Here is a 24,235-nt window from a genome sequence, read left to right as displayed (position 1 = left end):
GATTACCGACAAATTTGGCGTCGCTATTCCAGAAACATGGCACCGAGGGATCATTGTAGGTCCATCTGTTATCTGGGGAGATCATGCAAATATAGGGTTGGTCTTAGTCTCGTGCGGGGAAGTGCTCGAATTTAGGATCCCAGAATGAACTTGAAAAAGTACATACCATATGGCCTAGAGCTGTGGTCTGCTTATAAACCCCTGCCTCCCCCCCTCTCGCTGGAATTACTTCAATACAAAAGGCCCAGATTAGCCTTCAAGGTTGACTGACAATTGGGCCAGGCAGCGAATAGAATATGGTCTTGAGTCGAAGCTCACAACTCAGCATTAAGCAATACGAGAATGGTGGGCCAAAGAGGAAAGAATCTACAAGATGGCGGCTTGAACCCTATCTTCGGAATATAGATGGCTCTAGGGCTCCGCGGAAAGACGAGAGGCTGTTAGCAACTTGAAGCAGGCAATAGTATAGGATAATTAGCATGCGAGTGGTGATTGTTACTATTTGAGGTTCCTACTAGTAGAGGCGTGGGTGGATACCTATGTATATATCTATACATCCCCGAGTCAGGCCAGGGCTCCGGGCAGATATATCATGATACCGATCAGAGCACATGAGGTCAAACTTGAAGTTAAAATCCTTATTAATTCCCAAAATATACAACAGGTGCAAAGTAATCCATGTATCTAATGTAACGAACTAGGTCGTCACCGTTGTTGATGCCTTACGCGGATGGTATTCACTTAGGCATCCACGCCTACATGTATCTAGTTTCCGTCTCAGCTATCTTCTCCTCCTCAAGCTATTACTTTCCTTGAACCGCTACTATTCCTTTGCCTGATTCGGTACGTCGTATCTTGATCTCTGTGAGTATCTGAGCATCCTCATATCTAAACCTTGTGGTACAACCCCACACTTGGGACGACTAGTAACTATAGCCTCAAACATGCAGCTACGCTATACTAGTAGTTAGGCCCGGAGTTCCGGGTCGGGACTAACGATTTGACCCCGGGGTAGGTAGTACTAATTACTACTGCTATGAGGTAGTTGACTAGTTGTGGCTACTAACTAACATGGAGACACAACTTGAACTCTTTCAAGCTTCGACACTACTAGTAACGAAGACTACACAATTCGGAAGAACGGGAAAAAAAAATTGAAGTAAGAAGAAATCTTGTGATTATAAAGGATATTTTTGAAGCCCAAAGAGGTAAATAAAAGGTATCAAGATAATGAATAAGATAATCTCGCGCCTTGAATGCAACAATAACCCAAGAGTAAATAGAATAAAAGCCCCGAACCTCGATATTTAAAATTGTACAGCGAAATCGATTTGAAAAAGCGCCAAGGGTATCCGACCATCAATAAGTTCATAGTGTGCCACAATGTGGAAAATTTGTTAAATAAAAATGCAAGCTGCCCCGGATGGCGGAAGGGCAGAGAGGAATGTAATAGGTGAAGGCGTAGGTGTAGGAAGACAGAGCGCGATAGGTGGGCAATTAGGCGCGGAAGTCGTGAATGCGGACGTGGTAATCATCGCCTCCGGTGATAAAGCGACTGTCGCTGAGACCGATGCAGTTGACAGCTGCGGAGTGGCCTTCATAGGTCTCTTGGCAGGTGGGAATGCGCGGATCCCAGATTTTCACCATGCGGTCCATACCGCCTGAGGCGATGCGCAAGGTATCGGCAGAGAGGGCCCAGATGCCTTCCAAATGACCGAAGAATGTACGGAGACATCTACCGGTGTTGGTTTCCCAGAGACGGATGGTTGCGTCGACACCGCTAGTGACGATGTAGCGTGGTGGCTCCTTGCGGCCTTCATCTTGGTCGAACGATGACCCGAAGGAAGAAGGTTGGCCATGGAGAGACCTGGCCTCTAGGATGGGCGAGAGAATGTCCACAGGGGCGTCACCATTGTTGGAAGCCGTGCTAACATGGTCGTTTTCACAGTCTCCGAGGTGTTCCAGCTCAATCTCGCGTGGTAGAGGGATGACTTGTTGCACTGCACCGATGTGGTTGTTAAACACACGAATGCAGGTCTTGGTGTCAAGGTCCCACAGGCGAGCGGCGCCATCATCACAAGCAGTCAAGACAGTACGCGAAGAGGTGTCAATCTTGACAGCGTTGACGCCTTCAGGGTGAGGAAGGATGAATGTCGATTTATCTTTGAAGTTCCAGATCTTCACGGTTCGGTCGACTGAGGCAGAGGCAAGAAGGGTGGCATCAAAGTGCAGAGCGATAACTGCCTCGGCGTGACCATTGTATTTAGAGAGACATTCTCCAGTGCGCCAGTTCCACACTCGAATGCTTCGATCAAGACTGCCAGTGATCAACTTGGTATCGTCGAATTGGAGACAACGCACTCCAGCGGTGTGGCCTCTGAGTGTGCGTAGCTCTTGACCAGTCTCCATGTCCCAGATCTTGACAGTCGCATCGTAGGAGCCGGTCATGAGAATGTTATCTTCGAATTGAAGGCACATAACACTATCGGTATGGCCGCGGAGAACTTTGACCGAACAACGTCGATGCTTCCAGTTCAGACCAACCTCGAAGCGATCACGATACACATCTTTCCATGGGCGATAGCGAGTCTTGTAATAGTCATCATCGGCAACGGGCTTGTAGGCAGGTGACACACAGTGCCTCTTGATCTGATGACAGCTGTGTTCATCTTCAATTTTTCGTTTATTATCCTTTGGCAATGTGACCACCGAACAAGTTCCATTCGGAGCACCATCTGCGGGCGGATTTAAACCTTGGTTCGTAGACTCGTTACCCCAGTTGGTGGCACGAAGTTCGATCTCGCGTTTCGATTCACGTAGGCGCTTCCGGTCCAATAGAGGCAAGCCCCAGCCACATTTGTTGCACTTCCGTCGAATATGCTGTTCGCACATGCGATGCCAGACGACATCATCATCGGCCAATGCCTTCCAGCGGGGAGATACTTGGGCGGCGCGGCAGAGAGAGGCGGTGTCGAGATACCGCAGAATTTTGAAGGAAAGCTCAGCGGGAAGGGCGGTCAAATAATCGATTCGGATCAGTTCGCGGACACTGGCAGAGATGAATGACAGTTGAGGGAAGCAGCATTGTGCCAGGACGCCCTGGAGCATCAGTTTGCGCTGCTTTGCCGGGGCGGCGGAAAACAGTGACCAAACATGGGCGATTCCCTGTTGATCATCCTGAGGGAGTGTCTCCAGTTCCTGGTTGTATTAGCGAGTGGGTTGAGATATAAAGAAAACGGGTGAACATACCTGCTGAAGTTGACGCATGGACTTCTCATCTGCTTGACGACTGCATTTCGAATCTGGCTGGTGACGGTAGCAGTAGCCAGCGTTCACAGCACGGGGAATGGCAGGAGTGCCGTCCTCGGAGCGAAGAGGCGCATATTGACGTGGGTGGTATTTTGTGAGAAATGGAGCGACGTTCTGCTTTGCCAGTTGCACAAGAGTTTCCGAAGTGGTGGTGGTCTCCTTGGTAGTCCCCTTGGTATCGTGAGGGGTGGTGCGGTTGGCCTCGGCGTTGGTGACAGGAGTCCCCGCTTCAGTAGTCGCTTCAACGAAATCCTTTGGGGGATGTGAAACCTCGGTGCTTTGTTCCATTGCGAATGTCGGTGTGTCTTTGCGCCGACCAGGCGTGTTCTTGACTGAAGGTATCGCCAAGCGGCAGTCTCAGTTGGCCACGGAAGGTTGAGACAAAGAGGGTGATAAGAGTTTGGTGGTTCCTAAGGTTGGTTGTAGCTCGCGGCGATTGCAATGGGTGATAGGTCGAGGTGAAGGCCGATATCAAGACCGGAGATACGAGTATTGGTGGTGTTCAAATGGGATTGCTAGCGTCCACAAGGTAGTCAATTGTCGAGGAGGGAGGACGAGTATAGCGGAGCGGGAGAAGTAGGTTGACGAGTACCCTGGCAGATATGAAAGCACACGGGGATGTTGGTGTGGGTGTGGTGGGTGGAATGGAGAGGCGAGAGACGGATTTAAAGAATAAAGAATGGTGGCTCAGCAAGATTGCGACATCGAGCTGGAAGTGACAGATGCGACATGGAAAAGTGCAGAGTGCAATCACACCATCTGCTCGCCAGCAGCAGAACGGGGGGAACGCGGGAGGCGAATGGGTGGAAAGGGAAGGCGGTGGAGGTTTACCTAATGACAATCAGATCTTTCACTGGTCGAAAATGCGAGTCCATGCCAATCGCCCCACGTGATGGCGCAATTTCCCCAGCGCCTGCCGTCAACCTTCGTGTACTGTAAGGTAGCGACGACCCGGTGCCGACGTGCCTTCCTCAGTTCCTCCGTTCATCTCTCCTTATCCCAGGACGGCGGCACTTGGAAAGTACAAAAAGTGGAAATTTGCAGGAAGGATCGACCGGGGTATTCTAGACCGCCTTTTCCCCAAGGTACTTTCTTACTCCCCGTACTTTCTTTCAACCCTACAGAGGGTACCACTCCCATAGCTCCCTTTTGCTCTCTGTTTATTCTGCCACTGTCAGACCCACCGCCCATCGCGCACATCATCTCTCTTCTCTTCCCTTTCTCTCTCGGCCGATGAGGTGATCTACAAACCTCCAGGTAAGCTTTTTTCTCTCTCTCCGAGCACTCTGTCCAAAATACAGAGTGACTACTGCATTCGGAATTGTTATTTCAAACCCACGGTATTTACCTGTTTGCCTTGCATCCGAAGTGGGCTGGCCATAACATTCCCGTACTGTATAGTATTGGCTTATCACTGGTGGGGAGCTATCCTCACAGCTGGGAAACCCTACAGAAGCCTGAGCGTTTAATCATTCTGATCTATCAACACACCCGTGAGATCTCCAGCTAAACAACCTGTCTCAATAGGGGGCGATCTCAGACCCGAGGCTCGGCCAGTTTTGATAGTAAATCACCCCGGAGCCCCGGCGGCTACCTGCAACCCGGAAACTTTTGAAACCATTCGTCATCGCACACCATTCTTCATCCTTGCTCGACATCGCCAGTAAACTGGCTCGACTGGTGCCACGCCCCTCACCGACGGAATGTCATCCCAGTCTTCCTCCGCTTCCATCGCTCAGGGTGATACCGAACACAGCGATCCGGACGCGTTGCCCAACCTGGAGACTCTCGTGTCTTATCTCATTGTAGCCAAGCGTGGCCTGTCCTCATATCATTTTGTCTGGCGGGCCAACGAGATCGTCACCGAGGCCCGGACTGCCCTAGAAGATAGCGTGGCCGTGTCGTCCCGGACCACATTTTTACGCCGTGGCTTGAACAGCCAGCTTCGGCTGCTCTACAATGTTCGATCCGAGGTTGCGGAGATATCAAAACGAGGCCGAAGTGACTTCGCCGATGCGTTGAAGAACCTAGATGCCGCCGATGCGCGGCTACGGGATACTCTAGACCTGCTCCGAGAGACGATCGTCCATGCCTCCTTTCGACCAAAAGATGAGGAGTCCAGGACTCTGCATGACTTTGTAGACGAGCGCGGAGTGGATGAACTGCACACCGCCATGAAGGACTCCATTGACCGCACGAATTCCGCCCGCGGAGAATTAGATACCTCCAATCGCGAATTCGATGACGAGCTTGAGTCTATCCGGCAGGCACTCCATCGGTATCGCTCAGCCACCAAATTGGCTTCGTCCCGTGCCTCGGTGTCTTCATCATCGCCGTCTGCATCCGAATCGGACCTCCAGGCCGTCTCCTGCATACCGGGCATGCTCCAGTCGTTAGAGGAACATGCGCGAAAAATGGCTAGGAACCTAGAATCACTTGCTAACCATTTTGATCTCTGCGTGAAAGTACTGAAACATACAGAAGGTGGTGGTGCCGCAGCGCGTTCCATCACCGGGGATATGCCCACAGATGTCAGCGGCGAGGGCGTTCTTAAAATCGAGGAGACTCTCGATGCACCCCAAGCCCCCATCTCGCAGAAAGAATATCGAGATATGTTACAGGTCATTGTAAACGACACCCCCGTTGCAGAAGACGTGGTGGTGGAATTCCAAGACCGCATTAACGACATGGAATCCATTTTTGAGCAAGTCATGATCCAGCGCGACGCACTCTTATCCATCTCCAATGCCACACTGGAAGTCCACCGCCATCTATCCACACTCGCATCCACCGGCCTCCCACGATACATTGCGCAAGCGCATAACTTTACCCACGTCTGGAGCGAAGAGAACGACCGCATTAACTCAGGTCTGACCGAACTATCCGACCTCCACGCCCTGTACGAAGGGTTCCTGAATGCATATGATAGTCTGATCTTGGAAGTCGCTCGCCGAGCCCACGTTCGAAAGCGCGTGGAGAAAGTCCTTCAGGACACTCAGCATAAACTAAGCCAACTCTACGAAGAAGACGTCTCCGCCCGCGAAGCCTTCCGCGTCGAACAGGGCGATTTCTTACCCTCCGATATATGGCCTGGCATTGGTCGTGCGCCGATGCAGGTGGAATTCCTGCGAGTCTCGGGCGGCCAACTTGAAGGTGCCCGCGGCAATGAAGACGACACTGAAAAGCAAGCCGATGGCGCTGGCGCCAAGGTCCCCATGACTGAGGACCCTTCGCAGGGCGAAGTCATTCCTGCTCTGCCGAAGGATGTGGTTGAACAGGCCTATGCGCGTGTTAGATCAAGAACGCGGGACCTTGTTTAGGGTTGAGAAGTATCACTGTCACTCGGATGGTATGGTTTATGAATATGCGTTCTTGCCGGTAATGGTTACTATCTAAACTTGAAGATTTTGCTGAAGATTTCTATACTGCATTTTTTTTTCCCTTGCACAGCCTATCTTAGGACCTAGGACCTAAATGATGAAAGCTAATAGGTCTGATCCCCATCCGATCTCCTGCCTCCTAAAAACACTACGATCAGTAGATACATACTCCTTACTTCTGTAGAGGATGTAAGTACTACTGGCAGGGTGGGAGTGTGGTTGGCCGGAAGTGACTTTCAAAGAGAGCTCTGATAGGTACAAGCAGGGGTGGCCCAGGGTGGGTGGGCTGTCTCTTGTATATCTTGTTATGATGTGAGGTTGGTGCAGATCAGGAACAACACCGCACCATCGGAAATAATTCCTGAAGTGCTTAGAGGAACAACCAAGTTGAGGGGATGTTGATTTGAAATCAACTTGATCTTCGTATCTCATATATAGCATCAAATATTCATTCTAAAATAAGCACTATGTCAATCATTTTGAATTACAACATATCTCTACAAATTGCTGAAAGTGCCCAATTTACTATACAAAGCTGAGGAATAAAGACTATGATACAGCGGACTTGCTGAGAACTTTTGCTTTCTCAAATCGATAATATCATCAGCAATATTGAATTACCCCTCCTGACCAGATCACTTGGAGTTTACGTTTGATGACCTTATCAAGCGGATCCTGACGGCCAAAGATGTTTGGACGCTAAATAATAGAGATATTGTACTTGTATTTCGGTCGGGTTTCCAGCTGCACATCGAACGTCATGTACTCGTGCATATAAGCGGTCGGTGTCCACAAGTAGATTTCGGCTGCAATTGGCCGGACGTTGGGAGAAATTTATCAACAACTGGATTATAATTGATCTGGCGGATAATCACAGCTTTTCCAGACCAACCGTTACGATAGCGCGGGGCAACTTGTCAAGCTTATGCCGTAGCGAACCTGGCGCCCAGAATAATCGTTTTCAATTTAATCGAAACGCTGTACCAGATGAACCAGTATATATCCTGTTTCAGTGAGGGCAAATTGCTGTCCACTGCAGATGCGTGGCCCCCCGTTAAAAGGAATATACTCCTAACCAACTTTCCGTCCACGCCAACGCTCAGGATCGACGCTGTCAGTGTCGGAGCCCCAAATGTCCTTGCGACGGTGCATGACGTGAGTGCTTTACATAATAATTTGGCCTCTCTTTATAAATACAGGTGACTTACCGTCTGTCCCCCCTCCATGTGGCAATGTTGTAGCCAAAACTGCCGAACGGCGGTTGAATGGACCACAGGGAACAGACAAAGTGACTCTTTCAGGCAAAATTGCAAATACTGGCATGACTTTAATGAGGAGAAGTTTATATCCCGAGGCGAGCCGTAGGTGCCAAAGCTTTGAATGATATCTTCTCGGAGTTTGTTGAAAGCAGCCGAGTGGCGCGCCGATAACATAACGGTCCAGCTCAGAAGTGGAGCAGTGGTATCGCGCCCTGCGAGGAGGATGTTCAAATACTGCGAGCATAGTTCTATGGGATCCTGAGTTTCTGCAAGTAAAGCATCGAGAAAGATGTATCGGAGAAAGATGTATCGCGTCTTGTCAGCGTGTCTGGTATTAGCTTCTTCTAGCTTCTTCTGGCTGGGATCGAAGGGCCTAATGCACAAATTTATCAATAAATGCATGGACCTTCCTGCCTGGTTGCCTGATTCTTTGGCAGTGCAACAAGGAAGCAACCCGTCCAAATGTAAGACGCTGAGCACATACAGCTTGCGAATTTTCGACTGAATAGGCGAAAGAGGCTTCTGCGCACTGGCGACCTTCCAAATAATGGAGTTGGCTATCGGCACTTTCACCAAACAGAAAGTCTGTTGCAGTATCCAAAGTCAACCCAAAAAAGATACACTGGATATCTGTGCTGGTAGTCCCTCCTGTGGGAGCAACGTAAATTCCATCCATAGCTTGGAGGACATGTTTCTCTTCTAGGTCGAGCTGGCTGATCTGATTGTGCGTAAATTAAAGCCGTAGTAGAGTGCGTGAGTGCGACCGTTGCTCTCCATCCGCCGTGAAATAAAGTATTGGTAAGTATCTATTGCACCAAAGAAGTACTCATGATGAGGCTTACTATTCCATTACCCAAGAGTGGGCACAAAACTATCCCGTCGAACACTACCAAGCTCGAAGTTCGGAAAATGTGTAGTGAGTAGCGATTATATGTTTTTCGGATCGGCCGTGCTGACAATGTGTTGTCCTAGGTTATGTATCATGAACCTAGAGACGTATCCATCTGCAGCTCACCCATAGTCCAAAATCTGCGTTCGAGTAACTCTGGCAAGAGCTTCACTCTATCAGCGGCTAATGACTGCAACAGGTCGGTGAAGCCCATCGGATCTATGCAAGGTAAAAGGGGGAGACTAAGGCAGCATAAGCTGCGACCCTTGCGGGAATAATGCCATGATGCATAAAGCGCGTAAATCATGTGTAGCAATAGAGCCACAACTAAAATCCTGAGCACGCTGATGAGCTCCATCGTCGCTCGCTCGGAGGTGTCAAGGATAACCGATGCCTTATTATATGGCCCTGTAAATCAAAGTAGTTCGTTTTCTCACCCATCGACTGGCTACAGATGCCAAAGGAGATATAGTACTCGTCCGCTAACTAGTTAAGTCCGATTTGTTTGCCTGTTCGACTTTCTAGACCGTTTCATTGACAAAAATGCCCCACATCCTCACGCCAACGCCAGATCAAGCCATTCAATCATCGTTTCCAAAATTAATCTAAATGGGCAAAGGCTAACCACGCTCCAGCGCCTGCGCTTATTCATTCGAGTTCATAAATTATCCGATTGGAAGCTACGGATGATTTCGTTGCGGGCTTTAGTAATGCCGAAGCCGAACCGAGTGGTACTCCGCAGTCGAAACTTTATCAAGTCATGCGCTATTAGCCACGGCATCACGTAATCTGAAATCAAAACGCAATCGGTAAGTTTGTGGTAGTTGGGATATTGAATTATAATTTATTGTCTTTACTAGGGTATTCTGACGTGATACGCTCGATTAAGGGTTACGTTATAACCAAACTGCGAATGACAAAATAGCAACTGGGCAAATAACTTTCTGTAGCCATGCTGTTCGCCGTCGCTCCCGCCACTTTTTGCTGTCGCTGGTGCCGGCTTATGCGGTCCCTGGTACCCTCACAGATATCAATCCACAGACCACGCAGCCTCCCAGCCATCAATGCGGAGAGCCAATACATTTGACTCTCGGTGGTCCACCATGTATATCACTGGACTTCATACCTTTGGTTCTGGCGAGGAATGAGGTGTATCGTCTTTCAAGTATGAGGCCTGAAATAACCTAGTATCATATTTGTCAGATAGTTGGAGATCCGTTCACACCAGTACCGAGGATAGCTATTGTCAGTTGATGTGAATTAGCAAGTGTCTCTGGATTAGTTGGACGAGGCAATGCAATGCATCATGATTCTCCGACAATGGTCAGAGGTACCATATCATTATGAAGGCGAAGTGCATGGTTGCTGTATCACTGAACGATGTGGTGAATCCGCCATAGTCAGCCTCTGTTAAGCATGACACTAATCCATACCAAGAGCAAAGGCACATTGAAGGATCATTCCAGCGTTTTCTGGTGCACACCATCTTCCATTCGTTTCGATGACTGTTGGTTCTTCTCCGAAACAGTCTCAGGCGCTGCATTTTACATTCTAGATCGAAGTGCAGGTGAGTTCCGCTATATGCACTTCCCAAATATTGGCTGAGATCTCCGTATATCGGCACCGCAAGAGGACAAGCTGTAATGTTGGCCAGTGAGTCATTGGGAGTGCGTATGATTATTTCCATTCCTTATATACAATATATGCAAAGGGTTTCCTTATCGGTTCACTTGGCGTTACGCACAGTTTGAAGCCTTTCCCCCTTAATATTGCCTGGGCTTAGATACAAGGAGAGCATAGAGTACAGTATGAGTAGCCAGATTGCAATTTTCAGCGTATCAAGTAATAAGGGAAACGGGGAAATGAAACGTGAGTGAAGCTACTCTCGTACTTCCTGTGAGTCAGGTTATAAACGAGTAGGTAGTACGGTCACCCCGTCAGTACTCAGTCGAAATCAGGTAGCGACTGATGTAGGGCGTTGGAATTTAGTTTACATAGTGTTTGTTCAAATAGAAGATAGGAAAGGCATAGTAGTGTAACCATTACAGCGAAGGGAGGAAAGTGAGCCAATACAGCGCCGTGATTTGGTGCAAGGTCATGTCGCGCTCTAGTGGTCGTAAAGCTTTCACTATGCGGAAGAACTATCTTCTACCGGCAGAAACATTACTATTCGTCCCACGAGACTCATCAACAGGTAATAACCCCAGGACCAAAATTTAACGTATGGATAACATAACCATTCTGCTTCATTGCCCCACGCGGCATAATCATGTGTATTTTATTGGTTATTTTATGCAACCGTCTGGGTTGGCATGAGACTTCCCTTTCTGCGTCAACATCACTATAGCATCGAAGGGTTCGGGCCGCCATTTCGACAAAGTTCACGTCTGGTGCAGAATACGATATTTTTACGTTATGTTAAAATATGTAAAATCCTACTTTGAGCCTGGTTAAAGTCGAACTTGGCTCAAATGAGTATTACTGAAAGTATTACTGAAAGCGGCGTATATTAAACCTGGGGGTTACCCCAAATAGTTGTTCAGCAAGGACAATTCACCTATCCGTTAAAACCTGAGTTCCTTTCATCCTATATAGGCACACTATGGCCCTGCAGGATGTGCTTAGAGGTTATGATTCGTAGCACTTGATTGTAAAAAGGAACTGCCGTGAGCACATTAGCCAGACATCCCACATGTGGGGTCATCTCAAAAAGAGACCCCGCCACAGCGGTAACTTCGAATGATATCAAGGACAAAACTTCCGCTGTCTCCTCGCGGAAGTGAGCGCGTAAGACTATACCACTCAGCTAGTAAGGGTGGGCTAATTGGACACTGATTTCATGATTTCACGATAGGGATTGTTGACCTCTACCAGTGCTTTAGAAACCAAGCGAATCTAGCATATAGTGGGCCGTTGGGCATTTTCACAGCTGTCGGCATAACGCCGAAGCATTTAACCGTTTATGAATACCAATAAATGTCGTCCAGTGGTACCTGCAATCCATTGTCTTCGGTAACTGGCAGAAAGCAGAGTGAATACACGGGGTTACTGTACCATGGATAGGTGAACCTAGTAGTGGAGCAGCTTCCCAATATGGTCGATACTTACAGCGAACTAAGGTTTAATTCACACAAATATTACTTGTAACAGCAACAGGGATGGATGGTTGGTCAGGATGATTAATACATATGATATTTAAATATGATCCTCCCATAACACGACAGATATATCCAGCTACATGACAGCAGTTTCTTCGGTTTGCAAGGTTGAGTCGAGGTCTAAGCTCCTTATGAATGATCAAATATGTCCAGTTAAGCATCCAAACATGTCGCTCAATCTATTTTCGGCAGTACAACATACGGAAGCAGAGCTTAACTGCCTACCTACCATTCTGAAGGATATATTGTCTAATAAGGCTCCGAGACCCTATACGGCCGATGCTTTTTTTGATTTTGTATCTCACAGGCACTGCACCGAATCTTTAGACTTTATTGTGAGGGTTCACGATTATTATGAGCAGTATGCCATGTTGCAACCTTCCTTCCACCAAGTAACGACTCGAGAAAATGCGCGTTTGGGGGGAGAGTGGAGACACTTAATGAGCACGTTCATTGCTCCAGGTTCCGTCAAAGAAATCAACCTGCCATCGACAATACGCAATCAGCTGCTCAGTCATAACCCTGTCCTCTCACCACCAAGGCCAGAGAGTTTAGACTCTGCTTTATGCCACATTTCAGAGGTGTTGTCTCATAATATTCTGATCCCATTTCTGAGAAGCATGCCAATTTCAGATCAAAAAACCATACAACAAGGTCTTTATCCAAATCACCGATGGCCAGCGCCGAGCAGTTCAATCTCTGACACACAGGAATCATTTATAAAGACATCTCCAAGGTAAGCTAAGTCTCGCTTATCGTGAACAGAGTCCCAATGAACTGAGTTACCATATAGTATTTTAAAGAAAGTCAGTCAGACACTTGCTCGGTTCTGGAGGCAAAAGCTTCACCGCCACAAACTGACGAAAGGTGTTCCGTCATCATATAGACCTGTGGGGAAAGAGTAAGGATGAAGGAGGGAGAAATTTGTCGTGATGTTGATTTTGTACTACACAAGGAGCAACTTACAATGATTTTCCAGGGTGTGTGTTACTCAGTAGACTTCGAACAGTTAGGAAGAGCAATAATCGCTCTTTATAAGGTCACGACGGGCAAGAGTTCAATCTATGGAGCTGTTTTCCAGCACCGTTCCCACATCTCCAATAGCGGGGTCAGACCTTTTTCGTAGCCATAACAAATCTAATCAGCCTGATACACCTTCCGGGACGAACCCCCCCAGGAGAGCTTATCATATAGGTGTCACAAGCTCTATCGCATAACCAGAGGTCTACTGGAATGTTACTTTTAGTGGGACTCGCCTTTATCATACATCTGAGCAATTCAACAGCTCGACGTTTTACAGCAATTTACCGGAGCGGTTTCCACGACGTACAGTAATTTGTTGATCAGAATGGTTTGTTATAATGCAATGCTGAACGAGTTTTAGCGCACGCCAGTTCTCCAACCAGACGTGTATGATGATCTGGGAATCCGGGAATCATCTGGAAATTTTGGCGCTGCAACGCTCTAGGCAAACCCTAAACAAATCGCTATTTGGGACAAAATATCTACAGAACGTTCGTTCTTCAATCAACCATGGCAGTTATTTTGTTGGCTCGCACGAGTGTTAGTCATACAGATTCCCTTATGCCAGAAAACGTAGAATCGAAGTATAACTCTCCTCCAGGATTATTTCCGCTGTGTCCGCAAGGCCTGCATTTTTAGTGCATATGAAGAGATACAGACAGTCGCGTGATATCCATAGAACAAGATCACAACCTGCTATTGTAGGATACAAAAATGAAAGGGAAGAAATTCCATGGCTTCTGACACCCGCCAATTCAAGGCCTATGTCAACATTTTCCTTGCGACAATATCCTTATACTCTTCGTCATATTGGACAAGAACTGATGGACCCTCTTGCTCCAACTTCTCCGAGTCAAGTACAAAATTCACGAAGAACGCCGCTGACTCGGTCTGGCTCGCATTAGAGCTAATCCGGTGGTGACACCCCGGCGCTTCATACCAAGAACCCCCATGCTCGATAATCCTCATCGGATCCTCATTCATCTTGTTTAAGACAGATCCACGGATCACGTAGGCGGAGACAGAAGCACCTCCGTGACGGTGAGGGGGCGTCGCACCGTTCGGAGGATATTCGACGAGCATTCCAACGATGGTCTTTCCGGGGCAATTTACCAATTTGTACTGGTAAACGATGGTGGTGGTCGCCAAAGGACACCTTGTGAAGATTTCAGAAGTGAGCTGCATCTAGGAATGATGATTGTAGCTTTCGTGAGACTTACCGAGGATCGTAGCTTGGTTCTTGCATAGTAACAGACAGAAAGGATTTTGAATATGTGGGATGTTGGTTGGGAGGGAATGGGAATTACTGAACTGTGGTTGGAGGGCCATGGTAGTAGGCAGCTCTTATATACCCTTTGATGACTTTGTCGCATCCTCTCCAAACCAGTTAGCCGCTCGCAGTCCACAGAAATCTTGCATCGCTTCATTTTGTCAATTCCGCTTTTGTTCGCCTGGTCTACGTTTCCTTTACGTGATGTTCGACAGTAATAGGCTAACCGGGTATCTGATTCTCTTCGTTGAAAAGACCGCGTATATATCAGACCGGAGGGGTAGCCGCGTACTGAACCTCAAATGGCAAGCAAGCCAAAACTCCAGCTTGGGTAAACGAAGAGCGGTGAAGAGTAAGTCAACCATGCTATTGTGATCTATTGGACAGTATAAAAAATTAGCCAATACAGAGTCCAAGCTCTGCTTCAAAGCTTTACCAACCATGCCTTCAAAACAAGAATAACTCTGAGAATACCTATTTGATTGAAGAAGTCAAGTGTACTTTCTCCCAGTTTCCTATGGAAAAGTTTATAGTAGGCTGGTCGGCACCATCCACCGCAACCTCGAACAAGCCGATGACTGTACTAAGTACATCTTACGTGATTTCTTTGGTTCGCAGGCTCCGGGTGCTCCGGATTACATCAACATGCTGCAATCAACGTAACCCGTTAATGGTCTGCGCACCGTCCTACCCGTGACCAATAAGACAATTCCATCACCGCCGTCGATAAATGATTGGGGCTTAGCGAGGCCCAGTCTGGGTACCTTTACGGCCTATTTCATCACCTTTGGTGCAGGGGTTCATGTCATCCCATTGGGAAATAGGAAATAGAGGCTGGTCCTCGACTGTTACACTTGTCAGCGCTTCGGTGGCTTGACGCGTCAACTTGTACAGCCGCACATGGTCAAGAACCATAAGCTCTGTTGGGTCATGGTGGGCCCATGAGTGGGCGCTAGCGGCAAGCAAGCAAAGCCACTAGTTTGCTTTCTCTGCCTGGTTTCATCTCCACACATCGACAACGTCGGTTGAAATGAGCCATATCCATCACTGAATGGATGGATGATTTTAATAGCTAGAATGCATTCATCCTATTTCATTGATACAGGCGACTTAATTAACGTCCCTACGGTTTCTAACAATGCTTCCCCTTGTGTTTGGCTGAATAAACTCCTGGTCTCTACTATGATGTACTTTTGCTAGCGTATTTAACTCTTTATGTATCTGATGCGTCTCAGTGGGTATATATCGCTTATCTCACTACTGATGAGAAATGGTATAGACATGGTTCACACTTGTAAGATGAGGAAACAATACCACCATTGGAATCCTATAGCTCGACATGTTTGCTCTATGGAATAAGTAGTGTAAGCCGAAGGAGGATTGTATGAATTCTTCTCGACAGAGAACTTGAGGATTTGTACGTACATTCAGTTTCTATAGTACCCATAATCAAACCTGCAAAAAACCTTGAAATGGGTAAGTAGTTTACGTTGTCTTCAACCCGGCGCCGCGAACACGGCCTACAAGCTCTCAGTGGATGCTTTGAGGTGAGGAATAGCTCCCATAATCGCTTTACAGACTGCATTTGCGCATGCGAAGTGTGAAGGAAATAATACATGATTTCGTTTTCCATTTCGTCCAGAAACCTCGGTTGCGATCTCTTCTCTCGACCCTCCCTATCCTGTCCCATGAAGCTACCATGTATACTGCAAGTTTCCTTGTTCGAGATTTTCCTCAGACATTGGCGCGATCCATCACGTGACGACCCTTGTCGAACCCTGGCCTTTTCGACAGCTTGTCCATCCATCTCTCCAGGTGGGGAAAATCAGAGAGAAAGACGCCGTCCGCTGGTAGGCGCGATTGTAATAGCATGATTAGCTGAGCCGATAGATCTAGTAGAGGTAATGGAAGACGGGAACGCCTTACCATGGGATGAAATCCAGCCCCAGCAAGCTATGTCAGCAATGGTGACGCGGTCACCGACGAGGAGCCCGTGAGAAGACTTCGCTAGGTGGTTTTCCAAGGTGCCATAAAGGCGACGGGTCTCGTTGCTGTAGCGATTGATACTGTACTCGACTTTTTCCGGCGCGTATTCTGTAAGTATCTAGTCAGTATTGCATGTGCCAAATATCCAGTCTCTGAGCAACAAACTCTGAAAATGCTCTAGCTGTCCTTGCATGGGACCTAAGCCGCCCATCTGCCACATCAGCTAAATTGCAAAGTCAGTCATTTCAAGTTCGGGAATATGGTTCTAGGTGGTCAATTAACGAACCCAGCTCTTTACCTCCCAATGCTCACGGGAGTCCTTTGGATAAGATGTTTTGTAGTCTTTGTCGTAGCGGTCAATGATGTACTCAAGTATGGCTCCGCTTTCAAAGATCCGAATTCGCTCTCCGTCGGTCCACGTATCCGTTATGGCGGGGATTCGGCCATTGGGGTTGATTTCTAGGAACCACGGCTGTTTCTGCTCATTGTCCATTATCCGGATAGGTTGTAACTACCGGAAGGGCAATACAGTTGTAAGCTTATTGACTTTCTTATTTCACCATTCCTGGTAAAAGAATGTTCTCCCGCACCTTAAACTCAAGCCCAAGCTCCTCGAGTAGGATTGGAACTTTGATTCCATTTGGGGTTGATGCAGTGTAGAGCGTGATGTCAGTCCTCGTTCCCATGCTGACTGTTTGGTGTCTTCGCTTTGTAGAACTAGACGTGTTGGTACCAAACGTAAAGGCGCGAGATATAAATCGTGATTGATTACGGATAAGGCCCTTGCTTATATATATCATCGTCTGGCGGAATTGTTGCTAAGATAGGTAAGTGAGTCTAACTTTCGCGGCGACGTAAACCATTACCCTATAATGATTTGTAATCAGTATATCCACCTGGCACAACCCAACTGTGGTTTCATACGATAGATCATGCACCAAGTACTAAAGCAATAGCGTAGTGTTGATTGGTAATAATTTAGGTTGTTGCGAGGTGTTGTTAGACTGTGAAGGGTCTGTAAGCAGGGGAGAGATGATAGGAGATTAAAACCAGCAGGATAAAAGATAAAGCATATGACACCATCACTTAATGCACAGCTTACCTTGGCTGGGAAAAAATAACGTAATTCACTTTCAAGCCCCACGAGAAGGAAAGGTTTCTTTTCTTTTCTTGTTCTTTTTCATTCAAGTCTGCTATAGTCCGATGGCCCTGGGCTGGGCATACTGGACAGCCGGCTTTGCCGCGGTGTGCCGAGAAAGGCTTAGTACATAACTTCTGATCAACCTCGATGACGTATAGTCAACTCTAACATCATCTGCACCAACAGACCCAAATACCTTGAGGGGGGTCAATATCGAGATGATACGGATAATTGCAATCGCAACTGCAATAATCACCGGTTTCTCAGCAACCTATCTCTATAATATCTACCAAAATCTGTCATCGCGTATCCAGCACAGATCCCATTGTGGAAGCGCATCAGAATCATGTCCAAAGCCAGTGAAAATCGCTACAGTTCCACAGGCTGTATACTCGGGGAGATATTTTGTTCAGTATAATATGTCCTCGAAATCAGTGCCCCGGAGTGTGCTACCACATGCTGAGCGGCTCGATCTTCTATTTACAAAATTAGTCCGTCGCAATATGAGGACATCCATGCTTCTCCCACAGGCTCTTATGTTTCGCTCTTCCAGCAGTACAGTGGAGGAACGTAAGAGCTTTGAATTATCACAAATTGCTACTCTCGACTTTAAAGAAGGGGATCTTGTTTGCGGAATATATCGAGTAAGGAAACGCAGCAGGAACACGGTGGAATTTGAAATGCGGATGAAAAATAAGGAATTCCTGGATGGTCGACTAGCTATCAGTTTCCGGGAGAAGGGAAATGAAATCGTTTTTTGCAGTGAAACAATGATGTGGAGACTGTGTCAAGAACCGAGGCCTATGCCACTGGAAAAGCCACTATTGAGATGGATGCACGAAACATCTACTTGGTGGCTGTTGGACTCGGGAGTCAACTATTTGATGGATCTTGATTGATGAGTAGGAGTTGTTTGTTTCCTTTTTGTGTATTTTGTGCACATTCATCTTTCGAATTGGGCTTTCCGAATGTATCTTAGTACCAGGATGTGAAAATTTGTATCCGAAACTTCCTTGATGAAGACATTTTCTCGGCCATCATCACTGACAATTTTAGATGGCGTGAGTGGATATACAGCAATAAAGAAGGGATGATTAGTCTTCATGAGTCTCAAGTGTTCAGCGCGCTGACTTTATTATCATCATATCTACACATTATGATAACATGCGGAGTCTTAGCAGATCGGCCTATCCATAGCTATAATTGTGGTGAGCCTGGTCCATTCATTCGCTTCACAGGACTTCTCACATTTAGGCCTTCTTGTATACTACGAAAATCGCAGAAGGAAGAGCCATATTAGAATTAGACCTATTTTTGCTTGTCGGGATCTTGGATTCTCTGTGTCTGCTTGAAATGGATTACCGTAAGGTTGTGCTTTTCCGCGCCCATGTACAGGCCAGAACTGCCGTTTAGAAGTCGTCTTTACCACAAACCGCAAGGTCCACGTCGAGAATCGGACTGGAGTCCGTGGTGGTGAATTTACTTTATATGCCTAGTTATTGTGCCATGTGTATTGGCATGGTCATTCTCATTTATATATTGATCTTTACGTGCTGAGTTTAGTGCAGATTCGGTTGAGTCGTTTATTGTTTCACCATCGGGATACATGACGAATGAAGTTACGATCAAGCCGAACCACCGTGAATAAAACTTGAAGTGGTCTATAAGAGAACTTAGTTTATAGATATCACCTTGGTGATACCTCTTCATAATTTCCCTCACATCTTCCTCTGGACTGATAGGAGCCTGAGTTTGTGTAATGAAAGGGAGTGGCGATCGTACAGCGTACACGAGAACAGTAGCCGTTAACCTATCGAACACCGATCTTAGCAGTCTTTTACGGTGGAAATATATATTGTGGAGTACTCGGGCTCTCATCAATATATGTGATACTCGCACTTGAAGCTGTACAATCTGCGAAGCTTTTTCCGTAGTAAAGTAAGGTGCCGTAAATAGCGTACTGTTTGGCGATTCGTCTTGAATGATGCCCGGGATAAAAGAGCTCTCAGATACCGAGTGAGAATTTCCATTGCCATTATCAATTGTCAGGTCACATGTGGAAAAATGGCGAAATCTGAGGCTATACAGCTTTAATTGGTGCTGCAGCTACCAAGGTATTGTCAGGTTCTCCTAGTGACTTGCCCTAGGGTCACGAGTTGATCCATTGTACAGTCTATTCTCACAGTCTACTCAGGTGAAATACTGAGAATGAGGCCCAGCAGAGAATGAATATCTGTTGTCAAGCTTATGAGGATCACGTTCGCGCACATGTGCACATGTGTTTCATGTAACTTATATTGGTGAATTCAACGTAGGAATACGACCATTTACTTAAGCGGCTATAACCTGTGAAGAAACCCGCAATAGGTCATCAGGGGAACGAATGCTACTTTTCTTTATCGTGGATGACATGAGGCGTGGGATTTTCCATATGGTTGGCGATGGACATTTGGTTGAGGATTAGCGGGAAATGCTCTCCTTCAATGCTTGGAGACATCAGAGAAATACGCCGACGGACACATTTATATTCTATTGGCAAACACCGCTAACTTCAAATTCCAACGTCTACGTTTGCGTGGAGCAGCAGACATAGCAAAAAAAGAATTATTCGCTAATGGTATTTTACCTGCTAGTGAGAAATTGCTGTCTGTAGTGTAGTTGCATTAAATGTTGGAAAGGGCATTATTCTCATATCATAATAATTTCCTTCAATGTGAGAGCGACTTCAACTGCGGTAACAGCGACGCCATTCTTCATCGGTAGTAACATAGACCAAACATATACCAACCGTTAATCTGCTAAGATGGCCTTTATGGATACTGTGTTGCACTAACGATATTTCCATTCGTTGACTATGTAATAGTGATTTTCTTGACGCCAATCGTTCGATGCCTCTATGGAAATCTGGGGATCTAGAAGTAAAGTCGTAGCAGGTTAAACCTGAATCTACTTCCAGCTGGATGGATATGATGTTTCGCATTGTGTAAAGACCCAATGCTCTAACAAATTCTAGGTCGTCAGCGTTCATGTGGCCTGGCCGGATCACATGTACAACCACACGTGGACAAGAACCGTAAGCACCGCTGGATCATGAGTGTGTAGGCCTGTGCATGGGAGTCCCATTCCCATGCACAGGAATTATATGAGTCCCATGGGACCTGCCAAGACTCCCATGGGATGGGATAGGATTAGTAATTAGTCCCATGGGTTCTTGGCAAATGGGATAGGATCGATTATTACTCCCATGGGTCCCAGATGCACAGGTCAACGAGCGTGCACTAGCGGGCACTAGCGGGCACTAGCGGCGGGAATCGAAAGCCACGTCTGCGTTCACCGCCTGGCTTCGTCTCCTCACACCCACTACTTCACTCAATCTCAGCCACATCCATGAGTCAAAGGATGCATAGAGTTATGGCTAGAAGACAGCCGTCCCATTTCATGGATACTCGCAAATTTTTTCCAAAGAGGAAGGAGGGTGTACGTGGGTGTGAGGGAACGCGCGTAGGTTGGGGGAAGCCGACTCAGTGTCGGCCACACTTTGATTTCTCAATATCTGAGAACAAACTGTTCAAGAACGATCTTAGAAGACAAACATCAATAGTGAAAAAATACTATATTTGTTCCAGTCCCGATTTTATTCTTGATTCCGATTTACCAACGAGTTATGGAAGGGTTTGGTCCTGACCCGGCTAGCCGGGTTCCCAATTTCATTTGTCCATTTCCGCTTGGAGAATGAGGTCACTAGTTTTTTTTTTAACTTCTGGGCCACATGATCTACCAAAGGCTGGATCGTTGATTCGCTCAAATTGAACTTTCAATTATGTACCACAATCTAGTCTAGAAGTGGGTGCCAAGGGATACCCCATTTCTGGCTTTTTGTATTGGTCGCCTCCAACAGAACTACCATGGGGTTCGATCCCCCATACTAATGGTATTATGCTATCATCCTGATACGCAGTACTCATATATTAGTATTAGATCTATATCCTTAATAAATGCTGGGCCATAATCCACAGATCTACTAGAAAATACAACCATCTTACACCTACTACAAAGCATGGTTATTGCTTATCCACACAAACTCAATTCAAGTCACATGATTGACCCAGAGAGTGTATATGGTGTGCTGACGAATTTGGATGCAATGCCTACATCGGGCTAGCTGGATCCAATTCCCCATCCTCTATCACAAATAGACGAGACGTGGTTTCATTTGTAGCTTGTTCGCCATGGGCGGAGGCGCATGTCGGCGGCCAGCGCCCCGCACCCCGCTGAACCGCTCCGCATCCCCTTTCGCAAATCAGAATGCCCCGTACTGAGTTGCAACCTCACAAGGTTGAGATTACAAAATGTCTGACGGGCATTGGAGCGAATTGGAAGAGGATACTGCTTTTGGCTTTATGTGCGGTCCGCGCTACCGCTCATCAATATTTGGAACAGGGTACTACGGCAGCTTCGAGACCCGGCCATTTTGCCGATAGAGCCGCAGAGGGTCAAATCCCCTTAAGCCCACGACCCTGAACTGGGATCACTGTAATTTGGCATAGTATAAATCCGTACATTTCCCGCGCATGTTATGGTTGCATCTGAATTGATCTATGCGGGGTATTTACTTATATCATGGAAGTCAGCCAAAGCGACCCCCAGTTCTATTGTCTCCCATCGTATACCGGCGAGCCTTGGCTACCATATAGCCTGAATGTAAGCATGAAAACCTCACCTATTATTAATAATAGCTTCTTAATGCCTACTAGGGCTATAAAAGTCTCCCTGAACCCCTGATAGATCAGACTTACTTAGCGGCGACATTATCCAACATCAACCAAAGCTCAAAAACTCTAAACTCAAGCGCTGCCATGCTGAGCAACTGTGCAGTTGAGTATGTTGGTTCTCTCTGTTTCATTTAAAGCCTATTGAAAAGGAGATTTCGCTTACTGTTCTGCTTGTACAGTAACACCGCTGTCAAAGACCCCAACATAGCGCCACATAATTCTGTGGAGAAAGCGACTCGGTTTTCTAGCAATGCTAAGAGCGAGGTGAAGACGGAGTTAAGCCCAGCAAACGCTGCTACTTCGATGCACACCAAATCAACCACAATCCTGGATAGGAAAAGGTCCCAAAATCGGAGAGCGTGAGGATTCCAATATTTGATAAGCCAGCATAGGATATAGCTAATGCTTTATCTAGTCAAAGGACATTTCGTCAGCGAAAAAATGAGTACACAGAAACCTTGGAAGTACGGGTAAATGAGCTAGAGAGCGAAGTAAAACGCCTTGAACAAGAAAACAAGCAGCTTTCATTACCACCATATAATGAAGATCCAACATCGGATTCAACGACCAGCACGCCATGCTTCATATGCCGTCATATTTCACAATTCTGGAGCAGCGGAATGATATGTCCAGACTCGATCACTTCATAATATTGCTGTGATGTCTGAGATGAAATGCACAGAAACATAACGTCCAGTTGATAATTACTAGTTTGCTTTTTCCCAGACCAATTGCCATATGGAACTCGAGCAGCTTCCAAGTGTTTACCGAGACATCTAATTCAGTATTCTAATTAGAGGGTGAGGCAATGTCAGAATGACCATGCCAGAATGACTGGGTTTAATATCCAGCAGTATGTCCTACTCACAGAGTAGCCGCAAATGTTGCTATGTCCTTCACTGCCCGCTCCGCCCCGGCCAACACCATCGCAACGCCCTCAGGCCTCTCAATAGGGCACCAGCAGGCAATTAACGAAGCCATTTTTGGCTCAGCACATAACCTATAGGCGTCGACACGGGCCTCCCTATGAGCGTAGAGTTCGGAGGCGAGGTTCAAAGCAGGCGTGTACGGTATTTGTACTTTTCATCAATCGATGTGGGATATACGGTGGGGAGGTGCCAATAGGGCACCCTGAAAATTGTACAGCTAGCAGTATTTGAATGTGACTAAGAGTACTTACTGGGTACTCGCGTGGTGTTTGAATAGCAAAAACACAATGTTATCTTTGTATGCCAGCAAGATTCATCCAACGTACTAACAGATAGAATCAAAGCTCGCGACTGAACTCTGATCCTCGGGGATTGACAATGGATCTGTCATTAGTGGAGCACCCCGATCAGCCTAAGGAGGAATGGTGTTCGGCGCATTGCTCGGTTGGATTTTCTTATGGAGATAGCCTGGAACGAGGAGACCTGATGGGAAAGGAATTTGCTTTAGCAAAATTTCAAGAATCAAGGATCAGGTTTAAGGATGCATTGCATTGGATAGACGCAAAGTTCCAGGTCATCTTCTTAGGTACACAACTTCGACACTGGCCAGTGACGAACTTGACTGTTAAAGCTTTATTTAGAGAGCAATACTCCGCAGCCAATTTCTTACCTAACATTAACACAGGTACCACCGGACCGGCCACTTTCCACAATCAGGGCCGTACCAGCTAGCTGCGCGGGGAGCACTTCCACTACCTCCGCTACCGCCACCAAGGACAATGTAATCGTATTGCTGCACATCTACGGCGGCCATTCTAATTGTATTGTTGTCCTGTGACTTGAAAAAGAAGAGAAGGGTGTGTGGATAAAAAATGCCAGCGGGCTGAGAAGAATGCCAAGTTTGGTCCTATAGGGTCAAGCGGCGAAGATGATCCGACATATGATGACGCCGTACTTTCCAGTTCATCCGAACGACAACGCAAATATCAACGGAGACACGGCGGAATATGACTAATCTGTCTCACATCGGGTCCAGAGCGCGATCCATATGCATCTATATGAGGGTAACTCGCATTCGTGGTTTCTCCGCGGAGGACGTCTTGGCGTCGCCGGATCCTT

The 24,235-nt window shown here is 46.9% G+C and overlaps 6 protein-coding genes across 6 annotated transcripts; 1 reads left to right on the top strand and 5 right to left on the bottom strand.

The window, feature by feature from the left end:
* Nucleotides 1-1,497: 1,497 nt before the first annotated feature.
* N7481_003309 (F-box/WD repeat-containing protein) lies at nt 1,498-3,597 on the bottom strand (the record flags this gene model as incomplete). Its single annotated transcript, XM_057262528.1, has 2 exons — nt 1,498-3,198; nt 3,250-3,597. 2 exons carry the CDS (start codon nt 3,595-3,597, stop codon nt 1,498-1,500), a joined length of 2,049 nt encoding a protein of 682 aa, XP_057124189.1.
* A 1,415-nt stretch (nt 3,598-5,012) lies between these two features.
* On the top strand, nt 5,013-6,629 carry N7481_003308 (autophagy-related protein 17; the record flags this gene model as incomplete). Its single annotated transcript, XM_057262527.1, has 1 exon — nt 5,013-6,629. The coding sequence occupies one exon, from the start codon at nt 5,013-5,015 to the stop codon at nt 6,627-6,629; it is 1,617 nt and encodes a 538-aa protein (XP_057124188.1).
* Nucleotides 6,630-7,612: 983 nt separating this feature from the next.
* Nucleotides 7,613-8,624, bottom strand: N7481_003307 (uncharacterized protein; the record flags this gene model as incomplete). The annotated part of the gene is made up of 3 exons (XM_057262526.1): nt 7,613-7,870; nt 7,898-8,477; nt 8,527-8,624. The coding sequence occupies 3 exons, from the start codon at nt 8,622-8,624 to the stop codon at nt 7,613-7,615; spliced, it is 936 nt and encodes a 311-aa protein (XP_057124187.1).
* A 23-nt stretch (nt 8,625-8,647) lies between these two features.
* N7481_003306 (uncharacterized protein) lies at nt 8,648-9,278 on the bottom strand (the record flags this gene model as incomplete). Its single annotated transcript, XM_057262525.1, is given in 4 exon segments — nt 8,648-8,773; nt 8,791-8,900; nt 8,937-9,245; nt 9,275-9,278. The coding sequence occupies 4 exon segments, from the start codon at nt 9,276-9,278 to the stop codon at nt 8,648-8,650; spliced, it is 549 nt and encodes a 182-aa protein (XP_057124186.1).
* Nucleotides 9,279-13,780: 4,502 nt separating this feature from the next.
* Nucleotides 13,781-14,264, bottom strand: N7481_003305 (cupin domain-containing protein; the record flags this gene model as incomplete). The annotated part of the gene is made up of 2 exons (XM_057262524.1): nt 13,781-14,174; nt 14,239-14,264. 2 exons carry the CDS (start codon nt 14,262-14,264, stop codon nt 13,781-13,783), a joined length of 420 nt encoding a protein of 139 aa, XP_057124185.1.
* A 1,758-nt stretch (nt 14,265-16,022) lies between these two features.
* N7481_003304 (glutathione S-transferase family protein) lies at nt 16,023-16,960 on the bottom strand (the record flags this gene model as incomplete). Its single annotated transcript, XM_057262523.1, has 5 exons — nt 16,023-16,135; nt 16,215-16,382; nt 16,440-16,497; nt 16,561-16,785; nt 16,865-16,960. The coding sequence occupies 5 exons, from the start codon at nt 16,958-16,960 to the stop codon at nt 16,023-16,025; spliced, it is 660 nt and encodes a 219-aa protein (XP_057124184.1).
* Nucleotides 16,961-24,235: the final 7,275 nt, after the last annotated feature.

This window comes from Penicillium waksmanii (assembly GCF_028829765.1).
Source record: "Penicillium waksmanii strain IBT 27052 chromosome Unknown utg000004l:1.0-5674109.0:1.0-5678898.0, whole genome shotgun sequence".
NCBI lineage: Eukaryota > Fungi > Ascomycota > Eurotiomycetes > Eurotiales > Aspergillaceae > Penicillium > Penicillium waksmanii.
This window is presented reverse-complemented; position numbering and strand designations above follow the sequence as displayed.